General features: G+C 42.5%; 1 protein-coding gene across 1 annotated transcript in view; it reads left to right on the top strand.

Moving 5' to 3' along the window:
* musk (muscle, skeletal, receptor tyrosine kinase) overlaps window positions 1-16,906 on the top strand; it is a 182,615-nt gene that overhangs the window by 10,722 nt on the left and 154,987 nt on the right. The window contains exon 2 of the mRNA XM_060845866.1: window positions 9,197-9,323. Coding sequence (XP_060701849.1) covers window positions 9,197-9,323 — 127 coding nt within the window. The remainder of the gene's footprint in view (window positions 1-9,196; window positions 9,324-16,906) is intronic.

The raw sequence follows: 16,906 nt of genomic DNA, 5'->3' as shown, positions 1-16,906 counted from the left end.
TCTGACCAATAAAGGAAAGCATACCAAACGCCTTCTTCACTATCCTATCTACCTGCGACTCTAATTTTAAGGAGCTTTGAACCTGCACTCCAAGGTCTCTTTGTTCAGAAACACTCCTTACACACATTTAAGGTGTATCCAGACAGATACATGAGCAGGTGGGGAGCAGAGGGACACAGATCCTTAGGAATTGGGCGATAGGTTTCGACAGTGGATTTGGTTCGGCATAGGCTTGGAGTGCAGAAGGGTGGGTTCCTGAGCTGTAAATTTTCTTTGTTCTTTGTTCTTTATGGTACAGCATGTTGGGCTTGGTGGTCTCCTTTCATGTTGCAAGTCCTGAAGAATGGCACTCATATCTGATTTGAATAGCAAATATTGTGCAGGATATCTGACAATAAGACTACAGTTGATAGGTCCAACCTTTTCCTTCTGTAACTTCCTCAGGTGTATCCATTCACCGAACTGTGACTCAGTTCTGATCAGATGTGGAAATTTGACTAGATTTTCCCAATTTTGAACTCTGAGATGCTGAAACTAAACTTGATAGGTGGGGCGCAATGGAGCTAGTCTTTATTTGAAACAGCTATTGGAGGGAAAATGGGGTCCACCTCCCAATAGAACTGGCCAAAGCCAATGTTTAGCCTTATTAACAGATGTCTGACTATGTTAAATGCTGTTATATAAATGCAAGTAGTTGTTGTTGTAAATGCCACACAGTCAGTTCCCTGTAAAAAGAAAGGCTTGTATCCGCCCCTGATATATCACAATATCAGGACACCTCACATCTTTCCACATCCAGTGAAGTGGTCTGCACGTCTATCTAAACATCCCTCTAAGAACCAAAAGTTTGGATCTGATTTCAAAAGACAGTGCTGCACTCCTTCAGATAGCACTCGGAGTTCTAGTTTGGACTATATGCTTAAGACCAGGAAATGGGATTAAATCCATGAATGGCCAGCTTCAGGGTGAGAGGGCCACACATCGACTCATGTGGTCAAAGGGCATTGGCTATTTGGTAGAATCATAGAATCCTACAATATAGAAGCAAGCCATTCGGCCCATCAAGTCCACGTCGCATCCATCGAGTTTGGAAAGGCTGAGAACACAGTAGAATGGATCTTACCTTTAAGCAGTTTACAGCCCCTGAAAGGGGCAATACATTTTCCAATCAGTTATCAGATAGTGTCCAAGATGCCACGATGCAGTCAGCAAGTATCTCCAAATTAGAGACATGAGGAGGTCAGCTCCATTTTAACCAGAAAAATCGCAAGAAGGAGCTTCATGCTGAAGGAAAAAAACTTCATTGCTTGAACCCCCTGAAGAATTCAACAGAAGTGCATTAATGAGGGTTAGGGAAGGTGACGGTAGGATATTGAGAAAGAGGTTAGCTCGTTCTTCAATGTACTGGCAGGGTTCTGGCCAAATTCCGTTTGATCTTTAATTGCTTTTAAGCTCAATTTTATGGCATGCAGTGAGAGTTAAACTGGTCTCAAAGGTGCTTTCCTTGAGCATTGTGAGAATGTGGAATACATTACCACAAGAAATCGTTCAGATAGATTCAAGTGGAAGCTAGATAAACACTTAATGGAGAAAGGAATAGAATGTTTGGCTCATCGGGTTAGATGACGTGGCTTGTGAAGAGATTTGTGAGTGCTGTAAACACCAGCAAAGACCTGTCAAGGCTAATTGCCCCTTTCTGCATTGTAAAATTCTATGGAAAACCTGAGACTTTGTTGTTCAGCTGCTCAGCAAGTGGGAATGATCACTAATCAATCCAGTGAAGGACCTCTGACCCACTGAACTCGGTGAAGAAGCCAGGAATGACTTCCACATTTTTGTAGCAGGTCATCCATATTCCTGTCAAAAACCAAACAGCTCGTGTATCATCCTTTAATTGGAAGCAAGATGTGAGGCTAAAAAAAGTTTCATGAAAGTTGGACATCAATAACTATAGAATAGTCTAGGGATTTTGTTGGGAACTGTCTGATTTTTGTCTGCTTTCTTAAACCACTACAAGGCCTCACACAGGAACTTACCCCGAATACCATTTGTAAAATAAATAATTTGACATGTCAATGTGTCCCTCCCACAGAAAAAAAACACTGTATTTTTATGTTGTTAGTATAATACTTTGTGAAAAAATATATATATGCTGTTAAATCATTTCTTCATGCACTTATCAAGTTAGCTGACAGGAATACCAAATCTCAACAGGACCAGCAATTTATACTGCATGAGAAAAGGGGACTGATTTGTTGACACGTTTAATCTGACTGGAGAGGTGATGCTATGGAGAATGCATCAGGGAACAGTTATTCCCCAGGCTTTTGTTTAAATTCAAGTCAGTTTACCTTCAAAGTATTACCATGGTGAATGTATTAAGGAAAAGTTGTCTGGTTTTTGTTTAAGTGAAAAAGGTTCAAAGCACGCACATGTTCTTTCTCTTGCAAAGAACAGCACTATGTATCTGAATCCATGTAGCTTCTAGCTGTCTGAACAGGTGCAGTTTGCTACTACATATGATACAAGGCCACCACTTTCGACCTTGAAAAGTGCCCAGTCTAGCTCAGATTTTCCTGGAAGGATAAAATGTCAAAATATGAGGAACAGGTGAAACTAGCCATTTCACACTGATACCATGAAGTAGCAACACAAATGATATTCTCTACAAACACGGTGTTGTCATCAAACCAAAGACACACTGCCTACCACACAAATGAGCATTGTGCTGTAAGAATTTCATTGTTCTAGGATATATGTGCCAATGCCTGTTGGATTGTCTCAAATGTCATGTTCCTTTGTCTGTTCACAATAGGCAGAATACTGATTGCATTCAACTGGATTGCACTTGCTAAACCTAAAACATAGTGTGCAATCTTAGATAGTATTCTAAGCTTAGACAACACTTATTAAACAATTTAAGATTATCATCTGTATATCTGAATGTGACTCAATCACATGTGCTAGCAACTATATGTATTTATACACCAAGCTTTATCCTTTGCAGTCAGAGCATGTGGCTTAGGATATAGAACAGTATACCATCAGAACAGACCCTTCAGCCCATTGTGTCTAGGCCGAACATGATGCCATTCTAAACTGATCTCATCTGGCTGCACATGGTCATTCTCTGTCTTTTCAGGTATCTGTCTAAATGCCTCTTGAATGTTGCTGTCATACCTGCTTCTACCAACTTTCCTGGCAGCGCATTCCAGCCTCTGTGTAAAAATAATTCCTTGCACATCTCCTTTAAACTATTTTTCTTGCATCTTAAACCTATGCTCCCAGAATTTGCAATTTCAACCCTGGGATAAAGCCACCGACTATCCACCCGATTATAATTTTACATGCTTTTATCAACTGCCCCTCAGCCTCTGAAATTCTAGCAAACACAGTACAAGTTTGTTCACCCCCTCCTTATAGCTAATAGACTCCAATCCAGGCATCATCCTGTTCAACCTCTTCTGTAGCTTCTCTGAAGCCTCCACATCCTTCCTGTACTATGGCGAAATGAATTGCCCACAATACTCCAAACGTGATCTAACTAAAATTTTGTACAGCTGCAACATGATTTGCCAACTGGTGTCCTGACTGATGAAGGCAAGTACAGCATTGGCCTTCTTTACCATCTTATCCACCTCTGGTGTCATTTTCAGGGAAATATGGACTTGTATCCAAGATTCCTTTGTATACCAATTGTTCTAAAGGTCCTGCGATTTATTGTATACTTTCCTCTTGCATTCAACCTCCCAAAGTGCATCATCATCTCACACTTTTCTGGATTAAACTCCATCTGCTATTTCTCTACTGAACTATTCAACTGATGTATATCCTGTTATTACCTTTGACAACCTTCCTCACTATCCACAACTCAACCAATTTTCATGTTGTTCCACAAACTTACTAATCAGACCACCTACGGTTTTCATAAAAGTCATTTATAAATATTACAAACGTTACAAGTCCCAGCACCTTGCGGAACACCACTGGTCACCAACCTTCAGTCGAAAAAATTACCCCTCCACAACTACATTCTGTCTTCCATGATCAAGCCAAATTTGCATCCAACTTACTAACACACTATAGATCTCATGTGTCTTAATTTTCTGGTCCAGCCTACCATGAGAAATAACATGACCATGTATTGTCATTTATTTCAACTAAACAAAATCTTGAGGAATAGCTATTCTCTGAAGTGTTTTTCATGGCAATCCATGACCAAAGTTGGCTTGAAAACTTTGAATATAAACAAAAGCCTCAGGTGTAGTTGCGTCTTGATGTATTTTCTATGGTAAGGCCTGTGCCAATCAGAGACTTTACCAACCAATCAATAACTTTCCTTGGTCATTAGAAATTGCTATTCCCTTGAAATTTGGTTTTCTTGTGATATGTCCTGATGAGTGCAAGAGAAAAAAAGTTATTGCAATCTCTCTTTTTGCAACAGCATTCAAGTTCTATACTATTAAAAGATCATTTATAGTTTTCTTTGTTCATGGGATGCGAATGTCACTGGCAAAGCCTATGAAGATTGTCCACCTCTAATTACACTTGAGATGGCATTTTGAATGTTGTCCGGCATATTTTCTAAGTGTATGACTTCTTTAAGGCTTAAGTTGTATAGTGTTGGCCAGGATAGCCACCTCCTGTTCTGATGTGAAGTGTCTTGTGGAGTAAGCAAGTTACTGCTTATCCCATGTCTGCAAACATTTGCATGTTATAAGAATAGATTTTACATTAATGCAAAGGCTATTAAGAATTCCTAGCTTCCATGACCCTACCTTTTTTATCCACTGAACTATTCAACTGATCTATATCCTGCTGTATCCTTTGACAATCTTCCTCACTATCCACAACTCTCCCCATTTTATGACATCATTGTGGATGGTTCTTATTGCACTCAAATTTCTTATTCTAACCGACCACAGGGGAGTCTGCTTTTTTGTTTAGGTTCCACCATGACTATAGAGCCCAGAAGAACCTTCTACTGCCTGTTTCTTGACAGGAAATGGACCCGCTGTTCCTAGACTTCTTGTTATTTAACTCCTTGCACTTTTGCATGTGACTGAGATCAATCTGCACCCTTGTACTCAGAAGTAAGAATTCCTTCTTGTGAAATATATAAAGGCTTTCTAGTATTTTTGATTAGATTAGATTACTTACAGTGTGGAAACAGGCCCTTCGGCCCAACAAGTCCACACCGACCCGCCGAAGCGCAACCCACCGATACCCCTACATATACCCCTTACCTAACACTACGGGCAATTTAGCATGGCCAATTCACCTGACCCGCACATCTTTGGACTGTGGGAGGAAACCGGAGCACCCGGAGGAAACCCACGCAGACACGGGGAGAATGTGCAAACTCCACACAGTCAGTCGCCTGAGGCGGGAATTGAACCCAGGTCCCTGGCGCTGTGAGGCAGCAGTGCTAACCACTGTGCCACCGTGCCGCTCGACACGGTGTCCCCTATGTTGGAGTGTTGTGTGTGGCATACTTTTACCATTAAGTGCCATGCCTTTTGAACTATGAAATCATGCATTTTGTCAACCGAGGCTTGCTATCTCGAAATATCGTGTTCCCATTTCTAACTCGAAATCCATGAAATGCCTACAGGCATAAATGGCAGCATGCCAAAATGTTTGGTTTGGGTCATGAATTTCCCTCAGGAAAATCTTGGGCTTGTCTTCTGCTTCAGACTGTTCTAATTTATTTATTGCTTTATAAAGTGGTCTTTTACTTCTCTCTGTGTCCTACCATGCTTCGGAAGCTTTTCTGAAAGTGGCTTATTACTTTACAATAAAAGCCTTCAGTTTTATGAACTGGACATTGCTCATGTCTGTGGGATATTTTGCTCCACAACCTTGATGAAGAGTTTTAATATCTGCTAACTATCTTAAATAACATGGTGGGTTATCACCTATCTCTTTTGGGGTTCAATACCATTAGAATTGACTGAATTTCAAACAACTCTGTGTGAAATTGATCTTATTCCCTTAGGATTAAGCTCTGTTGTTTTTTGACCGCAGCTTCACTCATCTAAACAGCCATTTTCAGAATTATCTTCTTTGGACTGTAGCAAATCTGACAAAGTTTCAGCAGTAATAGCTATAATAATTCTGTCCCTTATGAATTCTAATATTAAGTCAACGTTGTTATATGGTTCCCTTTGTCTGCAGTGATAATGAAGGGTCATCTATGAATTCTCCAGGATTTTCTATTCTTCTATTAAATCTTGTTTTTTTCAAGAATTTTGTTCGTATTAAAATTGAAATATTTCAAAGGCTTTCAGCACCACTTCACATCTCTTACTTCTTGGTGAACAGTAACTATTATCTGCAGTAATCCCAATTTACTTGTTCTGCTTCTGATTTAGTATCCAATTTAGAGGTTATTTTACACCTACACAGGTGGCATGGTGGCTCAGTGGTTCGCACTCCTGCTTCACAGTGCCAGGGACCTGAATTGATTCCAGTCTTGGACAACTGTGTGTGTCGAGTTTGCACGTTCTCCCAGTGTCTACATGGGTTTCTTCTGGATGCACTGGTGTCCTCCCACAGTCCAATGATGTGCAGGTCAGGTGCATTGGCCACACTAAATTGCCTATAGCGTCCAGGGATATGTAGACTAGGAGCAGGAGTCATGGGAAGTGCAGGCTTACATGGATAGGGTAGGGGGGTGGTTCTGGGTGGGATGCTCTTTGGAGGGTTGGTGTGGGCTCAATGGGCCGAATGGCCTGGTTCCACACTGTAGGGATGTGATTATTCAGGAATTTCCTCCTGGATGTAGTTTCTCTTTTCTAAACCGGTTACATGAGTTTGTCTTTTGGACCTGTTAATTATGTTCTAGCTATACATTGCAGACACTCAAAACGATGATGGCAAACAGAGTTACAACATACACTGTTTTGATTCTTATCTTTTAGGACATAAGGCCATAAGACATAGGAGTGGAAGTAAGGCCATTCGACCCATCGAGTCCACTCCGCCATTCAATCATGGCTGATGGGCATTTCAACTCCACTTACCAGCATTCTCCCTGTAGCCCTTGATTCCTTGTGACATCAAGAATCTATCAATCTCTGCCTTGAAGACATTTAGCGTCCCGGCCTCCACTGCACTCTGCGGCAATGAATTCCATAGGCCCACCACTCTCTGGCTGAAGAAATGTCTCCGCATTTCTGTTCTGAATTTACCCCCTCTAATTCTAAGGCTGTGTCCATGGGTCCTAGTCTCAATTTATTCTGAATTACTGTGCCTTTTAAAGCTTTTGCTTGTACCAAGGATTTTTGTACCATTGTCCCAGCTCATCCGCGCCGATCTCACTCTCCTCTGCCCTGGTCTTGCTCTCCAACGTGCTGATCTTGCTGTCCAACATGCTGGGCTCACTCTTCTGAACGATGCACTTAATCTCCTCAGTGCTGGTCCCATTCTCCTCCATGCTGCGCTCATTCTCCCTCACACTGATCCCATTCTCCTCTGTGCTGCACTCACTCTCCCCCACGCTGGTCCCATTGTCCTCTGTGCTGTGCTCACTCTCCCCCACGCTGGTCCCATTCTCCTCTCCCCTGGGCTCCCTCTCCTCTGTGCTGCACTCACTCTCCTCCACGCTGGTCCTATTCTCCTCTACCCTGGGCTCACTCTCCTCCGCATTGGTACCATTCTCCTCCGCATTGGTATCTTTCTCCTCCACGCTGGGCTCACTCTCCTCCGCATTGGTTCCAATCTCCTCCGTGTTGGTACCATTCTCCTCCATGTTGGTACCATTCTCCTCTGCACTGCGCTTACTCTCCTCCATGTTGGTACCATTCTCCTCCGTGTTGGTACCATTCTCCTCCATGTTGGTACCATTCTCCTCTGCACTGCGCTCACTCTCCTCCATGTTGGTACCATTCTCCTCCGTGTTGGTACCATTCTCCTCCATGTTGGTACCATTCTCCTCTGCACTGCGCTCACTCTCCTCCATGTTGGTACCATTCTCCTCCGTGTTGGTACCATTCTCCTCTATGTTGGCACCATTCTCCTCCGCGCTGCACTCACTCTCCGCTGCGTTGGTACTATTCTCCTCTGTGTGGTACCATTCTCCTCCGTGTTGGTACCATTCTCCTCCGCGTTGGTACCATTCTCCTCCGCGTTGGTACTATTCCCCTTCGCATTGGTCCCATACTCCTTCGCGCTGTGTTCACTCTCCTCTGCATTGGTACCATTCTCCTCTGCACTGCACTCACTCTCCTCTGTGTTAGTACCATTCTCCTCTGCACTGTGCTCACTCTCCTCCGCATTGGTACCATTCTCTTCTGCGCTGTGCTCACTCTCCTCCATGCTGCACTGAAAGTGATTCCCTCGACTGCTGCCACCGTGAGGAACCATTCCCTCAGACATGCTGAGTCCTTGAACTAAGAAAAAAAAGCTGTGAAAGAAGAAACAAAAAGAGTTGTGAAAGAAGACAAAAAGTAAAAGTAGACAGAGTCGGTGTGCTCTTGACAGGAGCTTGCACACTGTGCTGTTACTCTGCCAGCATCTGGCGGCATGTAAATCTGCTTAGTGTAGAAAAAACATCTTTTAGTGTTTTCAACTCATATCTCGTTCTCTAAATGCTTTGGAGTTGTGATCTCCAGACCATTTAACTGCAATTTTGTTAAAATTAACCTCTCAGGATTTTTAAGCACACATTTAGTGAATAGAATGCAATGGAAAAGCAGCATTCTTGCAATAGCAGGTCATGCTTCAAGTGATTCGAGAGTAAGGTGGAGTAAGAAATCTTAATAGAGTTGCAGCTTTAGATCACATGCTGTGATATAGTGATGATTTCATGAGCACATCTCTTGAAGGTGAACTGATATACTGACCATGAGACATAATAACAGAAGACAATGTTGCTTCCTTTCATTCCTTAACAATATCAGCGAGTCCACACATTTCCTGATTTCCCCAAGGTCAAAGTTGTGATTTCAAAATTCATCTGCTGGCGAAATTGATTGTTTATGACAATAATATTAAATTTTTGTTGTATCTGGTGTTCTACAATTAGATTCACTTAAGCCATATTTTTATTGAATGCATTAGTCCCCACGAAGGCAAAAAGGGCACTAAAACAAAGAGAAAAGCAGGGTCTCCAATTCATATGGCTAAGAATTTGCTGTAGTTTTTGTAAAATGATTTTGGGATTGTATTTCTTCAACCTGTGTTACTTTGCCAGCTCCTCAGATTACCAGCCCCTTGGAGACAGTGGACGCTCTGGTTGAAGATGAAGCTTCTTTCCTGTGTGGTGTGGAGTCATATCCAGCAGCTGAGATAACTTGGACTCGTAATAACATTCCAATAAGGTGAGAGCACCCTAAAGTTTGAAAGAAGCAGATTTTGGCCTCCATCACTGCAAAGATTCAGAAGGAGGTCAAAACAATACAGTACATTAGAGCCATAAATTTTTGCCTTATATGAGATGGTACTGTGATTCACTGACAGGAGTATACACAAGACGATGAGAACATGAGTGCTAGGAGATGACATAGGCCCTTTGGCCTCTTGCTCCTGCTGCCCCATTTAACAAGATCATGAGTGATGTTCCACTCCCCTACCCTATCTCCACATCCCTCAATTCTCTCAGTGCTTAAGAATCTAACAATTTTGATCTTGAATAGATGCAAGGACTGTGCATCCACAGCTCATAACGATAGAGGATTGTTAGCAATTCATAATCGCTTTACTGGAAAAATTGTTCCTCATCTCAGCACTAAATAGCCGTGATCTTTCACCCTCCTAATTCCAGACACTCCTGCTATGGGAAGAAAAGTGTCTCGGCACCAAACCTGTCAAAACATCTAGATTTGTATCCATTTCAATGAGATTTCATTATTCAAGCTCTAGAGAATGTAAGTTCTGTTGACTCAATCTCTCCTTGCAGGACAGTTGGTTCATTCTAGTGAGGATTATGCAATGACAAAAATATGGTGTTTTTAAAACTTCAGATTTTCTACTATATGTTCCTTTGTCTCATTATATATGACCCCACAAAAGGGGATGCTGTTAGTTTGGGCTTGCACACCAGTATCTCCCTAATAAGAAATGGGGGTGAGAAATAAAGAAACAAAGAACGTCCAGTGCAAACAAACACTTCGAAGTTGAGGAGAAAGATGAGAACAGATAACCATCAAGCCACCCCTGCGATCCAAAGGGACAGTCTCATGTGGTTCCAGCCTCCAATCGCCAGCTACTCATGTGAATATTGGCAGTCTATCTGACCACAGGAGATTATCCATACCCTTGTAGTAACATTCCTGTAAGGTGAGAACACCCAACTCCTCAAGTCACTGGATAATAGTCAAGTGTAGGAATTCTAGCCAATTTTCCTTTCTCCAATCCAGAGAAAAGAAAGGTTACCTCAGTGCAGGCTGGGATAAATGTTTTCATTGGAATTTCTACTGTCGAGTATTACCAATGAATGAAAAATGCCTTTACTTTTATGGTTTTGAATCCTGGATTTTCTAAACTTTTAAGCATTTTTAAAAATATTGCTGGTTCTTAATACCACACCGATCAGGGAGGTTAAAATCTTGATTCTTCATGTGCAGTGAATATACGCAGCACTCCCTACCATTGTCCTCAACATTCCTAGCTTAAGGAGAGAAACAATCAACCAGGGGTCTCACCACTGACCACCATGCAGAGAGCCCTGTTGAAATATTCACATACATATCAGCCATCAGGTGAGCACGGGTTGGATTTAGCTTCAATTACCATCCAAAATTAAGTAACATTCATATCAGGCAGGAGAGAGTGAGGATTGCAAATGCGGGAGATCAGAATTGAGGGGCTCCTCAGATGCTGTCTGACCTCCTGTACTTTTCCAGCACCACAGTCTCAACTCTAACATTCATATCACGCAGGATAGTGAAGAAGGCGTTTGGTATGCTTTCCTTTATTGGTCAGAGTATTGAGTACAGGAGTTGGGAGGTCATGTTACGGCTGTACAGGACATTGGTTAGGCCACTGTTGGAATATTGTGGAAAGATGTTGTGAAATTTGAAAGGGTTCAGAAAAGATTTGCAAGGATGTTGCCAGGATTGGAGGATTTGAGCTACAGGGAGAGGCTGAACAGGCTGGAGCTGGTTTCTCTGGAGTGTCAGAGGCTGAGAGGTTTACAAAATTATGAGGGGTATGGATAGGATAAATAGACAAAGTCTTTTTGCTGGGGTGGGGGAATCCAGAACTAGAGGGCATAGGTTTAGGGTGAGAGGGAAAAGATATAAAAGAGACCTAAGGGGCAACTTTTTCACGCAGAGGGTGGTACGTGTATGGAATGAGCTGCTAGAGGAAGGGGTGGAGGCTGGTACAATTGCAACATTTAAGAGGCATTTGGATGGGTATGTGAATAGGAAGGGTTTGGAGGTGCTGATTGGATGGGACTAGATTGGGTTGGGATATATGGACGGGTTGGACCGAAGGGTCTGTTTCCATGCTTTACATCTCTATGACTCTATGACTCTATGAGTGCCAAGCAATGCCCACCTCCAACAAATGGGAATCTATCCTCTCGCCTGACATTTATCAGAATCACCAGCATTAAAACCCTGCCAAACAGTATTAACCAGAATGGAACTGGGAGAGCGTAGAGAGGAGTGCTATTGCAACATTTGCTTGTAGCAGAGTAAATAGTAAGGCTCGAGGCAGAGCAGTGGTTCAGCAAAATGTATGGATAAGCTCAGGTAAAGTCCTTTTAACTTTTCTCTTTAGTCTTACAGCAGTTAAGATGGCAGTTAGAGCAGTTGCATGTTCCTCCTATAGGTTGTGGAAGCTCAGGGAGACTTCCATCATCTCTGATGACTACACCTGCGGGTAGTGCAACTCCTGGGAGACTGTGTTCTGGAGCTGGATGCGCTCAGGATCATCGAGATGCTGAGTGCTTCATTGATCAGAATTTTAATGAGGTGGTTACACTGAAGGTTCAGGCAGAGAGTAGCTGGATGACCACCAAGAAAGGCAAACTGAGTAAGCAGAGAGTGTAGGAATCCCCTGTGGCCATTCCCCTCAAAAACAAATATACCATTATGCATATTGTTGAGGGGGTTTGACCATTGAGGGGAAGGCAGCAGTAGCCAGATCAACTGGCTCTGGGGCACAGAGAGAAAGGGTAAAGGTAAACAGCAGCTTAGTAATAGGATGCATGATAGTTAGGGAGACAGACAGGAGATTCTGTGGTCATAAATAGGAATCCCAGGTGTCAGGATTCAGGATGTCTCAGAGTGGCTGCCGAACATTCTGAAGGGGGAGGATGAGCAGCCAGAAGTCATTGTGCACATTAGCACTAACAACAGGGGTGGAAATAGGGATGAGGCCCTGCAGAATGATTACAGACCACTAGGGAAAAAGTTAAAAACCAGAACCCTCGTCAGTGGTAATCTCCAGATTACTTCTCGTGTCACGTGTTAGTGAGGGTAAGAACAGCAGAATATGGCAGATGAATGCGTAGCTAAAAAATTGGTGCAGGTAGCAGGGATTCAGATTTTTAGATAATTGGGATCTTTTCTGAGGTAGAGAGGCGACCTGTTCAAGAGGGACGGTTTGCATTTGAACTGGAGGGGAACCAATATCTTGGCGACCAGGTTTGCTAGGGCTGCAAGGGAGGGGTTAAGCCAGATTGGCAGGGGAGTGGGATCCTCAACAGCAGAGAGGCAAGAATGAGGCTCGAAGGAGATACACTAATCAGAAATAGTAAAGTGAAAAGACAGGAGAGGCTGGAACATGGCAGGGAGCAAGGAATGCCTGTTGGATTAAATTGCATTTATTTCAATGCAAGAGGGTTGATAGGTATGACTGATGAACTCAGGATGTAGCTAGGTACATGGGACTGGGGTATTATAGCCCTTACAGAAACATGGGACAGGACTGGCAGCTTAATGTACCAGAGTACAGATGTTTTAGGTGGGACAGGGGTGGTGGAAAGAGGGGTGGGGGAGTTATGTTTTTGATTAAGGTGACTGTCACAATAGTAATCAGAGATGAAATAACTGAAGAAAGAATCATCCAAGAGGCTTTATGGGTGGAGCCAAGAAATAAGAAGGGGATGGTAACATAATTGGGGTTGTACTACAGGTTCCCAAATAGTCAATGGGAATTAGGGGAACATATATGCAGGGAGATTGGGGAACTTGCAGGAACAATTGGGTTGTTATAGTAGGAGATTTTAATTTTCCAAAAATACTCTGGGATTGCCAGAGCATTAAGAGCTTAGGTGGGATGGAATTTGTTAAGTTGTTCAGGAAAGTTTCCTCAAACAATATATAGAAGGTCTACTCAACAAGATGACAGTGGGGGAGCACTTTGGGACCAGTGACCATAGTTCTATTAATTTTAAAATAGTTATGGAGAGGGACAAAACTGGCCCATAGGTTCAAGTTTTAAACTGGGCCAAGGTGAATTTTGATGGAATTAGCCAGGAGCTTGCAGGGGTTGATTGGATAGTTTGATTGCAGGCAAAGGAACCTCCAGCAAGTGGGAGGCCTTTAAAAGTGAGATAGCTAGAGTTCAAGACCTAAATGTTCCTGTGAGAGTTGACAGGAATAGAGAACCCTTGATGACAAGAGATTTTGAGACTTTGACCAGGAAAAAGGGGAATGGCTCAGGTACAGGAAGCTGGGATCAAGGGGAATGATATATCAAAGGAGATACATAGAGAATGCAGGAATTTATTGAAGAAGGAAATCAGGAGGGTGTAAAGGGGGCACAAGATAGTGTTTGCTGAGAAGATTAGGGTGAATCCAAAGAGGGTTTTATTAAGTATATTAAAGGAAAAAGAACAACTAGAGAGAGACTAGGACCCCTCAAGGACCAAATTAGACATGTATATGTAGAACCGCAGGAGATGGGTAAGGTCTTCAATGAATATTTCGCCTTTGTGTTTACTGTGGAGAAAGACATGAAGACTTGGGAACCTGGGGAAGTTCATGGTTATATCTTGGGGACAGTCCATATCACAGTAGAGGAGGTGTTGAATGTATTAGAATGTGTGAAGGTGGATCAATCTCCTGGTCCTGACCAGATATATTCAAGAACACAGCAAGAGGCTATAGAAGAAATCTCAGGGGCCCTGGCTGAAATTTTTGCATCATCCTTAGCCAGGTGTGAAGTCCCAGAAGACTGGAGGGTAGCGAATGCTGTGCACTTATTCAAGAAGGGCTGTAGTGTCACAAAGCTAGTCCTTTTTTTAAAAAAAAAGATATTCTTGACTCAAGGATACTCTGTTCTCGATTTTTTCAGAGGAATAATAAACTGGGCCAGGCTCTGATCAGTCTGGTTTGGTACAGAGATGAAAAAGATTTTGAGGGGCCTTTTGTTTATATGTAAACAGATGAGACTTCAGGCTAAAGTGGTCGCGTTTTAGAAGAGACCTGTATAATGAAAGAGAAGTGGTCAGCTCTCGAGCTGAGCTGAGCAGTTCAGTCCATAACTGGTTGGGATTTCAGCAGTGAGCTGTTTGGAAACTCTCTCTCTCCTTCTAACTTCAACCTGTAAGCATGTGTTCCATTTGTGTTGGTTTCTAAGGGGGTTTGCTTATTGGGACTGTTGTGTATACTCACAACAGTATAATAAGTCTAGTTTGGATAGGACTGAGTTTTGTAGGGGTTCTTTATTCTGTTCTTTGTGTTTCATTGTGTAATTCTGTGAATATGTTTCTGTCTGTTTTAAAATTTAGTAGTCAACCTAGCTACCTTACTCTGGGTAACTTTCACTGTACACTTACCGAAACAAATTGTGAAGGTATGGTCTGGGTTGCCTGCTCAAGATTGTTTTGAGTGGTCTGACCTAACAAAAGAAAAACTTGGGAATTATAGACTAGCAAACCTAACATCTGTGGTAAGTAGGTTACTTGAGAAGATCCATGAGAGATAAGATATGCATGCAGTTGGAAAGATGGTTTGATTAGGAATAGTCAACGTGGCTTTATGCATGGGGGATCATGCCGTACAAGGCATGATTAGTACATTTGTTGATGACACTAAAATAGGTGGTATCATGGACAGTGAGGAAGGTTCCCAGAAATTGCAGCAGGACCTTGATCAGCTGGGGAAGTGGGCTGAGAAATAGCAAATGAAGTGACTAAGAAGGTTGGCGAGGGCATGGCCGTAGATGTAGTTTATATGGATTGCAGAAAGGCCTTTGATAAGATTCCACATAGTAAGCAGCTCTGAAAGGATAGATTGCATGGAATCCAGGGCGAACTGGGAAATTGGATACACAGTTGGCTTGATGGTAGGAAGCAGACAGCAATTGTCTCACTGGAGGCCTGTAACTAGGGCAGTGCCTCAGGGGTCATTACAGGTCTCATTATGGTTTGTTATCTATATCACTGGTTTGGATGAGAATGTACAAGGCATGAGTAGTACATTTGTTGATGACACTAAAATAGGTGGTATCATGGACTAAAATAGGTGGTTCTCAGAAATTGCAGCAGGACCTTGATCAGCTGGGGAAGTGAGCTGAGAAATGACAAATGGAGTTTAATATAGATACGTGGGAGGTCTTGCATTTGGGAAATCAAATCAATGTAGGAGTTTTGTGGCAAATGGTAGAGCCTTAAGGAGTGTAGTGGAACAGAGGGTCTTTGGAATTCAGGTACACAGTTCTCTGAAAGTGGAGTCACAGGAAGACAGGGCAGTGAAGACGGCTTTTGACACACTGACCTTCATCAGTCAGGGCACTGAGTATCAAAGTTGGGAAATTATGTTGCAGTTGTACAAATGTTGGTGCAGCTGCACTTGCAGTATGGTGCACATGTCTGAAGCAATTTGAGGCGGCTCAGTGGCTCAGTGGTTAGCACTGCTGCCTCGCAACAACAGGGACCTGGGTTTGATTCCAGCCTCGGGTGACTGTCTGTGAGGAGTTTGCACATTCGCTCCGTGTCTGCTTGGGTTTCCTCTGGGTGCTCCAGTTTCCTCATTTGATCCAAAGATGTGCAGGTTAGGTGAGTTGGCCAGGCTAAATTGCCCAGAGTGTTCAGGGATTTGTAGGTTGAGGTGTATTGGTCAGGGATAAATATAGGATAATAGGGTAAGTGATTGGGTGCTTGTGGGTTACTCTTCGGAGGGTCAGTGTGGACTTGTTGGGTTTAAGGGCCTATTTACACACTGTAGGGAGCCTATGATTCAATGTAAAATAGATTGAGAAAGGAAGTTATAAATATCAGAAAAGATTGAACAATCTCTAATTCTCGAGAAAATAAAAAAGCTTAGGAGTGAATTGATAGAGATTGATGAAGATATGATCGGGTGGATGTAAAGAAGATGTTTCCACTTGCGAAGAATTCAAAACTAAGAATTATCAGTAGAACTCATCAGCAATACATTCAAATAAAAATTTCAAGAGAAACTTCTTCACTCTGAATAGTGAAAATGTGGAACTAGCTCCCGCACAGAGCAGTCAGGAAGAATTGAGGGTTGTGGAAGCTCAATCATTGAGCAGGTTAAAGTCAGAAGTCATTATGTTTCTGGGGACCAATGACATGGAAGGATATGGTCAAAAGTCACATGATAGCACATTATAGTCCAACAGCTTTATTTGAAATCACAAGCTTTCGGAGCGCTGTTCCTTTGTCAGGTAAAATGAAGAGAGCATCCAGGCACAGACTTTATAATCAGATAGATCAAAAGATCATACCAATGTTGTGAGTGGAGTGTTGATGACTGAATAACAGGTCTCTGCAGGTCATCTAGTGTATCAGACAGTGTGAGTAAAGAGTCAACAGCTGCCTAACAAGAGAAGGGATGACGTACAATCCCATTAATTGAGGCAGAGAGATCATTACAAAAAAATTAAAAATAATATAGTGCTGGACACAAATCAAATGACTGGAATACCATGCTACATCGAAGAGTCACATGCCAAGGGTCTAATCAAAGTGACAAGTAATCCA

Source organism: Hemiscyllium ocellatum, chromosome 2, assembly GCF_020745735.1.
Source record: "Hemiscyllium ocellatum isolate sHemOce1 chromosome 2, sHemOce1.pat.X.cur, whole genome shotgun sequence".
Classification (NCBI taxonomy): Eukaryota; Metazoa; Chordata; class Chondrichthyes; order Orectolobiformes; family Hemiscylliidae; genus Hemiscyllium; species Hemiscyllium ocellatum.
This window is presented reverse-complemented; position numbering and strand designations above follow the sequence as displayed.